This window comes from Pantherophis guttatus, chromosome 7 (genome assembly GCF_059756535.1).
Source record: "Pantherophis guttatus breed Tessera chromosome 7, ASM5975653v1, whole genome shotgun sequence".
Classification (NCBI taxonomy): domain Eukaryota; kingdom Metazoa; phylum Chordata; class Lepidosauria; order Squamata; family Colubridae; genus Pantherophis; species Pantherophis guttatus.
Window position 1 is genome coordinate 5,516,755 of NC_142069.1, and position 16,563 is coordinate 5,533,317.

At 42.1% G+C, this 16,563-nt stretch overlaps 1 protein-coding gene across 1 annotated transcript; it reads left to right on the forward strand.

Moving 5' to 3' along the window:
- The first annotated feature begins 491 nt into the window (after positions 1–491).
- On the forward strand, positions 492–14,231 carry LOC117676844 (TRPM8 channel-associated factor homolog). The gene is made up of 9 exons (XM_034436655.3): positions 492–1,185; positions 2,109–2,741; positions 3,624–4,256; positions 5,172–6,187; positions 6,578–6,672; positions 8,993–9,206; positions 10,538–10,777; positions 12,633–12,970; positions 13,616–14,231. Exons 1-9 carry the CDS (start codon positions 569–571, stop codon positions 13,865–13,867), a joined length of 4,038 nt encoding a protein of 1,345 aa, XP_034292546.3. The 5' UTR covers positions 492–568; the 3' UTR covers positions 13,868–14,231.
- The last annotated feature ends 2,332 nt before the right edge of the window (positions 14,232–16,563 follow it).

Here is a 16,563-nt window from a genome sequence, read left to right on the forward strand (position 1 = left end):
AAAGAAAAATAAAAAGAAGCAAAGTTATGGGAAATAATTACAGAGTGGGTTATCATGGGCAATGTTGAGATTTACAACAGTAGAGGAGAGGCCAGTATGGCAGTCAGAGGAAAAAAGAGAAACCCTTTCTGAAAATGGAAATCACAAGTATTTTAGAAGTGCAAATCCTTCAACTGCTCAAGGGGGTGCTGAGCATTAAATGTCTGTATCCTGGGAAGAATTATGTCTGTTCTTTTTTGGTTGCAATGCCAAACCAGACAGTTATAGAGGTGCAGACGACAGACTCAATAATTCCTTTTCAGAACTGGATCAGTAGCTCCTTGGGCTGTCTGAGTTTTGTGAGTTGGCGCAGGAAGAACATTCTTTGTTGTCTCTTTTTGATGACATAGTATCCAGCAATTTTGCAAGAACCACTCACAACCCATCACTTGACACCTGATAATTATCTGACAGGTTTCATAATAGTTTACATGTATTGTTATCTAATGCAGGATTTTATCCAACGTAAAATACACTGAAAAAAAAAATTGTATACTTTCTTTTGCAGCTCCAACAGCACAACTTTCTAATGGATTCCCAACGTTCTTACGATTTGTTAGTGAAAGGCATTCAGTCCATCGATGTCACGGGAGATTTCAATCCATGTAAGCTTTTGCTCACAGGAGAACGAGCCCAGCCAGTGCTTAAGGATTTAAAGGGGCAAGTTCTCATAGCTGCAACCCAATATGGGAAAGGACGGATGGTGGTCACTGCGCATGAAGCCATGTTAAAGCTTCCCCAGTTCTTGCTGTTTGTTAAAAATGCTCTGGATTGGCTCAAACCTTCCCCAACAGCAGTCGTCGGAGTCCACAGAAGACTGGATGACCTCTCCAAGTTGCTCCACTGTAGTGGTATTAAAGTGTGTCCTGATGCAACACTTGCGGACTCCCTTGGAGTATTCTGCAGAGATGCCTATGATGATATGCAGGCGGAGGACCTCGTGCAGTTCGTAAAGAGAGGTGGTGGACTGCTCATTGGTGGCCAGGCCTGGCACTGGTCATATCGCTATGGGGAGGAAGCAGTCCTTGATCATTTTCCTGGAAATCTGGTGACCGGTGTGGCTGGAGTGTATTTCACTGCCACTGTGGGAGAACATGGGATCTTTCCCATCTCTGAAATAATATGGAAGGATCCTGTTATCACCCAGTAAGTATAATGCTACCTCTTTATTTGCCTTTAATAATGCTGTCTGAGATTATATTGTTTACTCTGATCCTTATCCCAAGATTCTTGCACCTTTATGGATAAAAGAGGTAAAGGTTTCCCTGTCAATTATGTCTGATTCTAGGGCGTGGTGCTCATTTCCTTTTCCTGGCCGAGGGACCCAGCATTGTCCGAATATAATTTCCGCGATCATGTGGCCAGCATGGCTGTATGCCAAAGGCACATGGAATGCTGATGCTTTCCCATTGAAGTGGTACCTATTAATCTACTTGCATTTGCATGCTTTTGAACTGGGCAGGAGCTGGAGCAAAGAACGGGAGCTCACCCAGTTGCGCAGCACTCGGGTCTCTAACCCAAGTCAATTTTCCAGCTGACAAGCTCAGCGACTTTAACCACTAAATCAACACATCCCCTTCCTGTATTATTTTATGGATAATCCCCCACAAAGGCCGCACCCCATTATGGAAATGGCTATATAAAAATTATTTTAGCCCAATCCATTATCTTGGTTGGGCCCCCTGATTCACACAAGAATTGCACAACAGGGCTAGATTCAAAGTCTGAGTGCAGGGGGACCATGGGCCAGTTAAGACAGAGGATCAACAGCCATTGAAGCACTTTCAGGATAGATTCCCAACATTCTCATTTCCCACAATTTCCTCCAGCAAATTCAAAAAGAGGTATAATTTTAATACTCTAATCAGACACTCTTCTGTTAGTAAATAATTGCAGAATAGTCACTTTGGATTTCGATATCTGCTTTTTCTAAATGTGCCTCAGCAGACAAGGGTAGGGCACCATACTACCTCAGAAATAGGGTGTGTTTAGAGTTTTCTGTCACAAGAGCTTTCTCCAGTAAATGAAAAATTAAATCTGGAGGAGATATTTCTCTTTCTCTCTTTCAGATCAACAAATACCTCCATCAACAGCCAACATGCTTACAATTCTCTATTGCGAGGCATTCAGTCCATCGATGTGACAGGGGACTTCAATCCTTGTGAACTTTTGCTCACAGGAGACCAAGCCTTCCCAGTGCTTGTAGGTTTGAATGGGCAGATTCTGATTGCTGCAGCTCAATATGGGAAAGGCCGCATGGTGGTCACTGCCCATGAAGCCATGATACAGCTTTCCCAGTTCTTACCATTCATTAAAAATGCTCTGGAGTGGCTCAGGCATTCCCCAATGACACACATAGGTGTCCATAGAAGCCTGGATGCCCTCTCCAAGTTGCTCCTCAGTAATGGCATTAAAGTTGATCCAGATGCAACACTTGGGAACTCCCTTGGAGTATTCTGCAGAGATGCCTACGATAGTGCACAGGCTGATGACCTTGTGAAGTTTGTACAGAGAGGTGGGGGTCTGCTCATTGGTGGCCAAGCTTGGTACTGGTCATATCAACATGGGAAGGAGGCAGTCCTGGCTCAATTTCCTGGAAACCTAGTCACCAGTAAGGCTGGAGTGTATTTCACTGCCAAGGAGGGACAAAATGGGATCTTTTCTGTCCCTGAAAAAATAGGGAATGATCCCAGCACCACCCAGTAAGTATAATTCTACCTCTTAATCTGCCTTTAATAATCCTACCTGCAAATAATTTGTTTACTATGATTGTTGTCCCAAGATTCTCACATCTTTCAGCAAAGTCCCCAAAGCAAAATAAGAGCAAGGAAATGGCTATGCAGATAAAAATTATTTTAGCCTAATGATCTATCATCTTAGTCAGGTCCTCCAATTCAGATATACATTTGCTGGGCCAAAGAATCTCACAACAGGGCTGGAATCAAAGCGTGATTGTAAGGGAACAGCATCCAGTTAAGACAAAGGATCAACTGCCACTGAAGTACTTTCAGTACAGATTCCCAACTTTTTTTTCTCATTTTCCTCCATTTCCTCTGCCAGTTTCAAATACAGGTAACATTTGAACATTCTAATCAGATAGGCAGAGAAATCAAACCTCCTTGTGTGAATAAATAATTTCAGAATAGTTGCAGTGCCAATAAAGGAGACTATTTGTAGCTTAGTGTTGAAGGGTCCTTGGTGCTCTCTGAGTTTGCTGGTTTTCTTGCAGACGTTTCATTACCCGACCTAGGTAATGTTAGAATGCAGTATTGCAGGCTAATTCTGCTGATTGCCACGGGTTCAATTCTTACTGGTTCAAGGTTGACTCAGCATTCCATCTTTCTGAGGTTGGGAAAATGAGGACCCAGATTGTTGGGACAATAGGCTGACTCTGTAAACAGCTTAGAAAGGGCTGTAAAGCACTGTGAAGTGATATATAAGTTTAAGTGCTATTGTTATCCTCAGTGCTAGTTATAGTGTGCTATGATACTTGCTTTTTTCTAAATATGCTTCAGGAGACAAAAAAAGGTAGGACATTTTCAGATGTGTACCACAAAAGATTTCACTCTCTTTCTCTCTTTCAGACCAACAAATAGCCCGATCCATATCCAATATGATTACAGTTCTCTGTTGCAAGGCATTCAGTCCATCGATGTCACGGGAGATTTCCATCCTTGTGAACTTTTGCTCACAGGAGATCAACCCTTCCCACTACTTGTGAGTTCGAATGGGCAGGTTCTGATTGCTGCATCCCAATATGGGAAAGGCCGAATGGTGGTCACTGCCCATGAAGCCATGATACAGCTTCCCCAGTTCTTACCGTTTATTAAAAATGCTCTGGACTGGCTCAAGTCTTCTCCAATGGCTCTCATAGGAGTCCACAGAAGCCTGGATGCCCTCTCCAAATTGCTCCTCAGTAATGGAATTAAAGTTCATCCAGATGCAACACTTGAGGACTCTCCTGGGGTCTTCTGCAGAGATGCCTATGAGGATGTTCAGGCTGATGATCTTGTGAAGTTTGTGAAGAGAGGTGGTGGACTGCTCATTGGTGGCCAAGCTTGGCACTGGTCATCTGAACATGGGAAGGAGGCAGTCCTGGTTCGTTTTCCTGGAAACCTGGTGACCAGTGTGGCTGGAGTGTATTTCACTGGCAATGTGGGAGAAAATGGTGTTTTCTCTGTGCCTGAAAAAATTCCCAGGATTCCGCTCATCACTGAGTAAGTATTACTCCACTGCTTTTTTCTATGGTTATTAATCGTACATATAATAGTGGATTTTTTTGTGACCCTTGTCCCAATAATTCAAGGTTGTCCGTAATAGGTTGCCTCAGATTAAACAATTCTCTCATTCCAAAAATTATTTTTGAGAATTTTAGATCGTATGCCATGGGCTTTTCAAATACGGTAACTGGGGAAAATACATCCAGCCATATTGATTTCCTTAATCATTTGATAGAAACCCAAGTGATGCATTTATTCTGGAACCATCTGTATAGATTCTTTAAATTCCACCTGAATAAAACCTATTCAAAATGTATATTTCTGTCAGAAATAGCAAACGTACTCTGCAAATGAGATAGTGTTTACAGCAGATAGCTCGTTAAGAGGACAGATTATTCTGATTTTATGGAAGATCTTTAAGTCTTCCATCCAATTATTCCAAGGAAATTCTGTCAGCATACCTTGCCTTTAATTTGGGGAAAAAAGCTTTTAGGCTCATGACTTACAAAAACAACCTCTTCCTCCTCCCTCTCTCCCTCCAAGTGCTGATATTGATATAACAGTCCAATTTAGTCAAGCCACAGGTCCAATATTGGGATCCTAGTCCTTCATATGAAGACTATCCTACTCATGGAAAATATTATAAATTAATTACTGTTTTTTTTTAAAAAAAATATTTTTTATTAAACAGTTTTTCTTAAAAAACAAAAAAAGAAATTTTTACAATTTTCTTCTTTTCAACAATTTCGCATCAGTAAACATTTCTTACATATCCATTTTTCTCCCTTACTTCAATTTGCCATTTATACATATACTGGTAATTCTAATATTGATTTATATACATAAAGATAACAGTGTACTCAATATCGATCATACATTCTGTTGTTGTTGTTGTTTTTGTTTTTTTTAAAGATATGGATTAGATATACAAAGGGATTTACTGATTCTTTTGAATGGAGTGGACAGATTCAATGTAAAGGGCGATGACCCCCACAGTCCACTGTTACCATCTCCCTTGCTTATCCATGGAGCCTTGGCATTTCCAGTTGGGATAAGTGATAGCTACCACTCCTTCCTGGCAGCTGCATATTATGGTCGAGGACGCATTGTAGTTGCCTCTCATGAAGGCTTACTCAACATATCATCAATGAAATCTTTCCTCCTCAATGCCATCAGTTGGCTTTCTTCTAGAAAGGGAAGCAAGGTGGGCATTGGAGACAGCTTACAGGAACTTTACTCCATGCTAAACCAAGCAAAGATTCCCTGTGAGCTAACCAACTTTAAGGAAGGCCTAGGCATATACTGTTGTACAGCCTATGATGCCAAAGAGATGGAAAGCATCCATGAATTTGTCTCTGAAGGAGGAGGACTCCTAATTGGAGGTCAAGCTTGGTATTGGGCTTCTGTGAATCCCGATTCCAGTGCTATTGCAGAATATCCAGGAAATAAGATCCTGAATAAGTTTGGAATTGGGATTGTTGGAAAATATATTGACATTCCTGAAAACAGCTGTCCTGTTGGAGAGGCCAATGAAATAGCTTCCACTTATCATTTCTGGAAAGCATTCTTGAAGTTCAAGGAACATATTCGAAATGAGCAGATTCTACAACCACCATATTCGTTGTGGCTCCAGAAGTTGGTGCAAGACATTGCGATATTCCTTGAGATCCCAACTATGAACTCCCGTCCTTTCTCTTCAGTTCATGAAGAAGCTCTAGAGTTGGTTCAGATTAAAGGGATTCCTGAGGTCAGTGAACATAACCCAATCCAAGCTAATTCAGATCAAGCCATCTTACTTCAAATACCTTCTGTGCTCTATAATGTTCTACCAGAGTTTCAAGGCTTAGTACCCAGCCTGATGCCAAATGATCCAAACTCTTATCCTACAGCACCTCCTCAAAACATTCAAGTTAACGGAAGCAATACAGGTAGGAAATTTTGTTCTTAATTTTGATATTTAATGGTTATTATTTCAGAGTAATGACCTATGTGTGCAGGACATTCTTTTTTATCAAGTAATATTAAGTACTGATTCAAATCTTTCATTAGGATGACATGCATGTAAATTAACCGAGAAAAGCTGTTTGATTTAAGGATAAAATATTAGCTAAATCTACAGGAAGATCCAAATGACCAAATTAGTTATGCTATTTTGCAATTAGAGTTGATTTCAGAGAAGACATCCTTTCATTTTGATAACACAGTGTTTAGTGTATCCTTGACACAGCTACTAGCATAAAATCCCAAGAATGCAGACTTTTCAGTAATCTTATGTATACAAACATGAATCTCTGAAAGATTTTATACTTTGCTTTTAGGAAATGAAGCTTGGAGAAGCACTGGCATGTATGCTCCCCCAGCATCAACGGTCACTTTATTATTCCCAACCTCCACCCTCAATGCAAAATTGCAGGTAATATTAGTTCTAAATTAGTCATCATGATATATAGTTAAGATTCTGCATGGCACTTCGTTTTAATTGGCCCCTGGGTTGTCTTTGGCTTCATCCTTTCTCCTTATTTGCTTCTGAATTGGTTCATGACTTTTTTCTTCTGAATTTTGGCTCCTTCTGAGGGAAATGGCTTGAAAAATGTTTCCCTCATTCCAGATCCTGAGGAAAGGGGGAAAAAAAAAACACCTCTCTCTCCTCAGATTCCTCAATTGCTGCTTCCTCTTCCATTGCTACTTCTCATCAGGGCTGCCTATCTCTTAATTTGCCTGTTTATTTGACTCCTGGCTTTGGCTTGGGTTATTCAGTCATATCCTCACAAGGCCTGTGACAGAAGAGCTCCAGGCAGCCATCTTGTCTTCTTTCTAGCCTCAGGCCCAGCAGTTTTGTTTGATTGGCCACTGGCTCATCTTTGGCTTCATCTTTTCTCCTTATTTGGTCCTGGGTGGGCTTCTTAATTCTTCTTCTTATCAATCTTAGCTCTATCTGAGGGAAACGGCTTGAAAAAATGTTTCCTTCATGACAGATCCTGAAGGAAGGGTAGGTGGGTGGGTGGGAGAAACACCACTCTCTCCTCAGATTCCTCAGTTGCAGCCTCCTTCCTGATTGCCTTTCCTCACCAGGGCAGTCTATTTTTTTTAATTTGCCTCTTTATTTGGCTCCTGGGCTGTGGCTCTGTTAATTCAGCCTCTCCTTTGGCTGATATCTCCCAGGCAGCCATCTTGTCTTCCTTCCCTAAAATGATTCTGTTTGATTGGTCACTGCTGTTTGATTGGCAGCTGGGTCATCTTGACAATGGGGGAGGGCTGAGAAGGAGCACAGGTGCTTCTCACCTGCTCAGGTAGCCTGTCCTTTCATAGGCCTTAAATAAAGAAACAAACGATGCCCTCCATCCTAAAAGCACTTAAACTCTTTCCCAAAGTTTTTCATTTCAGAAATATACTTGGAAGTGTTCAAATACAAGAAAAAGACTATTATTTATTAGAATTACATTCTGTATATGTATATTTATATATTTAGATATAGTTTATATTTTATATTAAATATACCCAGTATTAGTGTAATAAACTACAGGACTATTAGTATTGTTATAGAATATATAATATAGTAATCCGGTAATTTAGTATTTAGTATGAATATAGTAGAATTGAATTACACGTATAAATCTTATATATAATTTATCATTGATATCAGTGTTTCTTAGCCTTGAAGACTTTAAAATGTGTGGGCTTCAACTCCCAGAATTCCCCAGCCAGTCATGCTGAGGAATCCTGGAGGGTTAAATCCACACTTTAAGGTTGATAAGGTTGAGAAATCCTGATTTATTTACCAATCAGAATCAGAGTTAAGGGGCTGCCACAAAAAAGAAGGGGTTGACCTATTCTCCAAAGCACCTGAAAGCATTACAGGCAAGCAATGGATCAAGACTAATAAAGGTGAAAACCAGCCTAGATCTAAGGAATAATTTATTGACAGTTAGAACAATTAATCAAGAACGACTTGCCTCCAGAAGTTTTAGGTGCTTCAACCCTGGAGGTTTTAAAGAAAAGATTGGACAACAATTTGTCTGGGAAGACATTGGGTTTCCTCGTTGAGCTAGAGGACTTCCAAGGACCCTTCCAACTCTGTTATGCTGTTATTCAATTTTATAGATGCTTAAAACAGACACCACAACATAGCAATAACACCTAGACTATATAACTTTCATAGTGCCTTTACAACCCTCTCTAAATGGTTTACAGAGTCAGCATATTGCTCCCAACAATTTGGATCCTCATTCTACTGACCTCAGAAGGATGGAATGCCCATCCAACCTTAGTTTTACTACAGGTAGTCCTCAACTTACGGCCACAACTGAGCCCAAAATTCCCATTGTTAAGCAAGACAGTTGTTAAGTGAGTTTTGCCCCATTTTATGACCTCTCTTGACACAGCTCTTAAGTGAATCCCTGCAGTTGTTAATTAGTTACACGGTTCTAAAGTGAATCCGGCTCCCTTATTGACTTTGCTTGTCAGTAGGTTGCCAAAGTGGGACCACATGACCCTGGGACACTGCAACGATCATAAATACATGCCTGTTGCCAAGTGTCTTAATTTTGATCACATGACCATGGGGATACTGCAACGGTTGTAAATGTGAAAAACAGTGATAAGTCAATTTTTTTTCAGTGCCATGTTAACTTCAAACGGTCGCTAAACTAATGGTTGTAAGTCAAGGACTACTTGTATGAACCCATTTCTCTTTAGAATGACTTGTTCATTTCAATGGAGGTTCTTTTCCACAGGTGCAGATTGGGTGCCACACTGATAGTTTAGTTAATCTTCAGGAATGGAAGCGTCCTCCAGTAGTGACAAGACGATTTAAGGTGCAGACTGAGAAGATGGAGATCTCCAATTTGTGGGGAGGCCTCCTGTACATCATTGTACCAGAGAACTCTTCACTGGGCTACTTCTCTGTCACCATCGAAGGGGCCACCCAGGCTCCTTATTTCAAGCATGGTAACACAACTCCTTCCTCAATTTATGACGTTCAAAACTTTTCTACTTTGCTGGTTGGTTCTGATCTGGCTCCAACAGGCATTGAAGCTGGCAAACTTTCTGGAGTCCATCTCCATTTAGAAACCAAGCAGAAAAATGGATACCCTTTCATATTTCAGAGAAATATTGCACACCAAGTATTTACAGGAAATAAGGTGCACCCACTGGATGTCTTCTGTTTAAATATCATCCTGAAATGGTAGTGGAGTCTAGAGAGGCTCATATTTAAACTAGGAGGCTACAGAATATTGTATTCAAGGCCTTTGGAAACCTAATTATTATTATTTTATTTCTTTATGCAATTGTGTTTTAATAAATCTCAGTGCTCTGCAATGAAAGATCAGGAATAATGAAATCAATATATCTGGATATCTTGGAAAGTTCATTTTAATAATGGGTGATTCCTCACAATACTAAACAATTGTTCTTTCTATGGTAAAAATGTTAGAAATTCTGTTTATATATAGCACCACAGAGCAAAGAGTATAGTCACCATGTGCTTTACTGCTCAGCTGTGCTACACAGTAACAGGAGACTCTGCTTAGAACAAAAGAGCAGAGAGTATATACCCGTGATGGCGAACCTATGGCACGCGAGCCATATCGGTGGGCACGCGAGTATTGCCCTAGCTCAGCTCCAGGGTGCATGCATGCGCTGGCCAGTTGATTTTCGGGCCTTCCGGTCCTACCGGAAGCCGGGAAATGGGCCTTTTCCGGCCTCCGGAGGGGGTGGAGAAGGCTGTTTTCACCCTCCCCAGGCTCCAAGAAAGCCTCTGGCACCTGGGGAGGGTGAAAAACAGGCCTACCATGCCATCGTGTGCCAAAAGTGGGGGGAGCGCAGGTGGGTTCACGCACACATGTGCGGGGGCGGGGTGCAATGAATTATGGGTGTGGGCACGCACATGCACAACCGCCCGCATTCCCCCCTCTCTTGGCACGCAATGACAAAAAGGTTAGCCATCACTGGTATATACTATAGATCAAAAATTGTAAAAATGGCCATCTACTGGATGAATGCTACTGTAGTTGTTGCATAGAAATACATTCCAACAATGAATTCCAACAAAAAAAATCAACAACATTTTCCAGGACAATGGATGCAGCACAGATTTGCTAAAGAAAACCAGTGGAAAATAAGGGTGAAATCTCTGTACCTCTTTGCCTTTTCTTGGAATGTATTATTGGCCACACCTTTCAAAATATTTTGATCAGGAAAGCATTTTTCTTTCTCCAACCTATTTTTGCTTTAAGAAAATAATATACCCAAGTGTTCTGTTTTCAATGTTTCTATAGGTGAAACCAGCATCCAGGATTGGCAAGATATTATCCGCCACTATCCCGCTCCCTGGGCAGAACTTGAAACTGAAAATATCATCCTCACACTGCCATCGGATGCTATACGTAGTCATGATGGGATTGATTTCCTACTCCAGACGTGGGATCAGATGATGAGGGCTATCACCCACTTAGCAGCCATCCCATCTATTTTTCCCAGACCAGAGAGGATTGTGGCAGATGTTCAGATAGCAGCAGGCAAGTATAAACTAGTTCACATCACACATTTTAGAGAAAAACCATAAAATATGATTGGTCTGTTCCTAATTTGTAAGTCAAAATGTGTTTTAATAGAACTATTGTTCTAATGCTATGAGTGTCCCAATATTTATTTATTTAGCAGTGTCCCAATATTTAAGGGGTTGTCCCAGAGAAGAGGGAGTCAACCTATTCTTTGGATAGGCAAAGCACCCAAGGGTAGAACAAGATGTGATGGTTGGAAACTAATCAAGGAGAGAAGCAACCTAGAACTAAGGAGAAACTTCCTGACAGCAAGAACAATTAACCAGTGGAACAACTTGCCTCCTGAAGTTGTGGGTGATCCATCACTGGAGGTTTTTAAGAAGAGATTGGATGGCCATTTGTTTGGAATGGTATAGGGCCGTGATGGCGAACCTATGGGTGCCACAGGTGGCACGCGGAGCCATATCAGTGAGCACGCAAGCTTAGCTCCGACACACATGCATGTGCCAGCCAGCTGGTTTTCAGGCCTGTTTCCGGCCTCCGGAGGGCCTCAGGGGGGTGGGTGGATGGGGAAGGCTGTTTTTGCCCTCCCCAGGCTCCTAGAAAGGCTCTGGAGCCTAGGGAGAGCAAAAAATGGGCCTACCGAGCCCATCGTGCCATCACGTGCCAAAAGTGGGGGGGAAGGGCGCATAGAATTACGGATGTGGGCATACGTGCGTGTGACCCCACCATGCTCCCCCTGCTTTTGGCACGCGATGGCAAAAAGGTTAGCCATCACTGGTATAGGGTCTCTTGCTTGATCGGGGGGTTGGACTAGAAGACCTCCAAAATCCCTTCCTATTATTCTGTTAATGCTGCAGTTTGCACCCCTCAGCAAACTGACAGGTGCACCATGGAATATTTCACTGCTTAATAAATGGAATCATAAGGACTGTTTATTAAACTTTAGTAAATTATCTTACAGTTCACCTGTGAGTTCACCTTGGCTATGATTCCTATGGAAGAGTGTCCTCAAATCAGGGTTGATGTGGGAAAGAATTTCACTCTAAGGCTGAACCAATATTGTCTAGTCCTGTTCCCTGTTCACCTTTCAAACATAATACAGTATGGCAGGGGTACCCAACCCCTGGTTCGTGGATTGTCACACGGCCACGGCATACCAGAAACTGGGCCACACAAGTAAGCGATACTCCATCCGTGGGACGCAGGCAGCACACAAAACCACATCTCCTCCGGTCCACATAAAAACCTCTTTCCATGGAACCAGTCCCTACTGCCCAAAAGATTGGGAGCCACTGCAATTCAGGACCTGGGATATAAAGGATTTCATCTTCCTCCAAGATATATCCACCCATCATTAAGATCATTTATTTTTACCCATACAAAAAAATTATATCCACACAATTTGCATAATCTTGGCTTTGGGCTGCACGCTTCAGATAAAAACTATAGTATTTTTACTAAGTTACTGTAGGCTCTAAATCCCATCAGGTGACATTGTGCCAAGAAGGGGGCCTGGATGATGCCTGTCCTGTGACAAAAGGTGGAAGGGCAGAAAATTATGGAAGCAAGAAGTCCCACAAAGAAACATAACGTCACTCAGGGACTTTTCTATTATAGGACTGGTACTTGACATCCTTCCTGAGCAAAATTCACTTTGTGTCCTTTAAATTAAACTCCAAAGGAAAATTTGAGGTGAACTTCTGGTTATCTCCATGGGGACATCCATGTTGTGTTGTAATAACAATACCAAAGTGGTTTGCTATGGCTTGCTTCTGAAATATTTACTCAACTTTTCAGGCTAACCTACAGACCCAGGATTTCCCATTAGCCTCTCATCTAATTGTATCCCTCCCAAATTCTTCCTTAGGTTGGATGCATGCTGGCTATCCAGTCATGAGTAATGTGGGGGCCGTGCCTAGCATCATAGATGTGCAAGATTTCTATGCCAAAGGAACCTGGGGCCCAATCCACGAACTGGGTCATAACCAGCAGAAAAGTGGGTGGGATTTCCCACCCCATACCACGGAAGCCACCTGCAACCTCTGGTCCGTTTACGTCAATGAGACTGTGCTGAGCATCTCCCGAGAAATAGCCCACTCAGAGCTTCAACTGCATGCAAGAAAGGAGAGAATTGAGAACTACATTAGAAATGGAGCTAATCTGAATGACTTTGAAATGTTCACTGCACTTGAACCCTATTTGCAGGTAAGAAAGCTGTTCATGGGAGGTCACTGGTGTAATACAGGTAGTCCTTGACTTACACCAGTTCGTTTAGTGACTATGGCATTGAAAAAAGTGACTTATAATTGTTTTTTACACTTATGATAGTTGTAGCATCCCCATGATCCGTTGATGAAGATTCGGATGCTTGGCAACTGATTCATTTTTATGAAGGTTGCCGTGTCCTAGGATCATGTGATCCTCTTTTGTGACCTTCTGATTAGCAAAGTCAATGGGGGAAGCCAGATTCACTTAACATCCATGTCACTGACTTAACAACTGCAGTGATTTACTTCTGGCAAGCAAAGTCAAAAAATGGGACAAAACTCATTTAACACATATTTCGCGTAGCAACAGGAATCTGGGGCGTAATTGTAGTTGTAAGTCAAAGACTACCTCGATGTAGGATTGTAGGGTTGGGGGGAAAATCTTTCTCAAAAAGGGGAAGAAAATGCTATCAGTTGAGGTCAATTCCTGCAATTGATTAAAAGTGTAAAAAATAGGTTTGTGACTTCTCTGTTTTTATACTGGTGGCCTTTGATCCAGACAACATAAGGTCATTCAGTGTAAAATAATGTAGTAGCTGAGATATAGATCACGGATCTATGCAATTGCCCTATTTTTCTTCAGCTGCAGGAAGCCTTTGGTTGGGACCCCTATTTCCGCATTTTAGCAAAATACCAAACCATGAGCAACATCCCAGATGACAACCGATACAAGATGAACCTGTGGGCAGAAACCTTCTCTCAGGAAGTCAACAGAAACCTGGCTCCTTTCTTCAAAACCTGGGGGTGGCCCATTGAGGACACTGTCTCTGAGAATCTGGCCTTAATCTACCCTGCCTGGGCAGAGGATCCCATGATACATTATCGGTTCTTTTGAAGGACCAGAATCCAAGATCATCCTCATCAGAGAACACTGAAATTGGGGAGATGTATTACTCAAAACTGAGTTTGATAATTTGAATGAATTTTTTTTTTTATTTAGCTGTTGCACATGGAGGATTTCCATGTGCAACACAAATCTCTTTCTTAGGGGACAGGTAAACTATTTGCTAGCAATATGAGGCTAAAAGTAAAGAGAACCTCATATTTTCATTATAATCTCTAATATTCTGTTAAATTTAGTTCCCAAATTGACATTTCTTGTATTTTTCACAAAGAACTCTCTCTAATGATGCCACACATTTGAAATGATGATTATTAAGCTCTTTGTTGGTCTAAATAAAAATTGTGTATATTAAAAATATAACTGTTTGATCTTTCTCAGTGGCTTGTTCCCTCCGATTTACTTGATCTTTTCTGAATTGAATGGATTCTGGGTTTTATCACGTTTATTATTGTTAGTTGCAAAGTCGTGTCCGACCCATTGCGACCCCATGGACAACGTTCCTCCAGGCCTTTCTGTTCTCTACCATCCTCTGGAGTCCATTTAAGCTCAAGCCGACTTCTTCAGTGACTCCATCCAGCCACCTCCTTCTCTGTCGTCCCCTTCTTCTTCTTTTGCCCTCCATGGTTCCCAGCATTAGGCTCTTCTCCAATGAGTCCTTCCTTCTCATTAGGTGGCCAAAGGATTTGAATTTCCTCTTCAGGATCTGGCCTTCTCAAGAGCAGTCAGGGTTGATCTCCTCTAGGACTGACCGGTTGGATCGTCTTGCAGTCCAAGGGACTCATAGGAGTCTTCTCCAGCACCAGAGCCCAAAGGCCTCAATTCTTTGGCACTCAGCCTTTCTTATGGTCCAACTTTCACAGCCATATATTGCAAATGGGAAAATCATAGCCTTGACTATACGCTCTTTTGTTGGCAGGATGATGTTTCTGCTTTTTAGTATGCTGCCTAGATTTGCCATAGCTTTCCTCCAGTAGTGGGTTTCAAATCCCATTGCGTTTGCTCATGGGCACATGGGCACATGCGCAAAAGCGTCTGAGCAGGTGGGCGGAGCCTCCTGCCACCGCCGCTACAGGTTCACCCGAACCAGGGCGAACTGGTAGCAATCCACCACTGCTTTCCTCCCCAGGAGCAAACGTCTTTTAATTTCTTGGCTGCAGTCCCCATGTGCAGTGATCTTGGAGCCCAGGAAAATAAAATCTGTCACTACCTCCATTTCTTCCCCATCTACTTGCCAGGAATTGAGAGGGCCAGATGCCATGATCTATCATGTTACTTTACTCCCCCCCCCACCCCCAGTTTCGGCTATTGTTTTGACTATGTCAGAAATAAATTTTTGAATGCTTTCTTCTTTACGATTTTAAAAAAACATGGAAACCCTATTTTATAAAAGGTTTAATTGTTCCAAAATGTCTCCGTGGGTGGCGGCCCTTGAATGAACTTCTCCAGGGTCAGAAACTAAGCAGGGTAATAAGAACAAGGATGGGAGACCACCAGCAAAGCCCAGGGCTGTGCAAATCTAGTCGATCAAATGACAATTCTGGAGCATGCTCTTTAAAAAAAGGTAAAAAATTCAAATGGCTAACAGGTGAAGGGAATGCCCTCAAACCACCAGCTGTCCCCAGGGTTGAATAATATTCTTAAACCTCCGTGCTAATTGGCAGGTCTTAACTCTCTTCTGGAAAACCTTTGCATCCTTCAGTTAGCCATGTCTGGAGGGCAGACATTTTTTTTAGTTAAATACAGGAACAGAGTGTCATGTTCTTTCATAGCAACATGACAGCCAGGGTAGATGCCATATGGGCACAACCTAATAATGTTTGGGGGGTACCCATTGTCATTTTAGGGGTCCTGGTGGCTCAGTGTGTTGGTCATCTCCCTGTCAATAAGGAAATCATAAGTTGTCCTTGCAATTCAAAGCAACGGGCTGCACATGGAGAGGAAGTCGTGGGCCTGCGCCCTGGAGATGCATCTGACTGTGCAAAGTGGCATACAATGATCCAAAAAGCGGACCCTGAACCTGTGACAATACATTAGGAAGAAGAAGAAGAAGTGGTCAGAAGCTGAAGACTATCTGTACTCTGTGTCCATAGATCCAAAACTAGCGAAAGTATGCATGGAAGCCATCCCACACAACACACCCAACCCAGGGGTGAAATGTTCCCAGTTTGGACTGGATCGCCCGATCCGGTAGCGATGGTGGCGGGTGGTTCGGAGAACCGGTGGCAAAAATCCCTGCCCCCCCCATGCCCAACTGAGCCGCGCGATCATCAGAGGCTTTTTTTTAATTTTTAAAAGCATTTTTTCTACAACCTCTTTGGCCGAAAAAAAATGCTTTTAATAGTAAAAAAAAAAAAGCCTCTGATGATCGTGCGGCTCAGCTGGGATCATCAGAGGATTTTAAAAGCATTTTTTAATAACCTTTTCGGCTGAAGAGGTTGTAGAAAAAATGGTTTTAAAAGTTAAAAAAAAAAGTTAGCCACTCCCACTCAGTCACATTACCCCCCCACCAAGCCACGCCCAAAAAACCGATAGTAACAAATTTTACATTTCACCACTGACCCAACCTAAGTGCACTAAGATATGAGGTGAATTCAGCAAATCCTTACAGCATTTCTCTAATGAGGGCAAAAAAAGGGAAAATATGCATAACTCTTCCCTTTTCCTGACCCAGCATTTTTGAAATCACC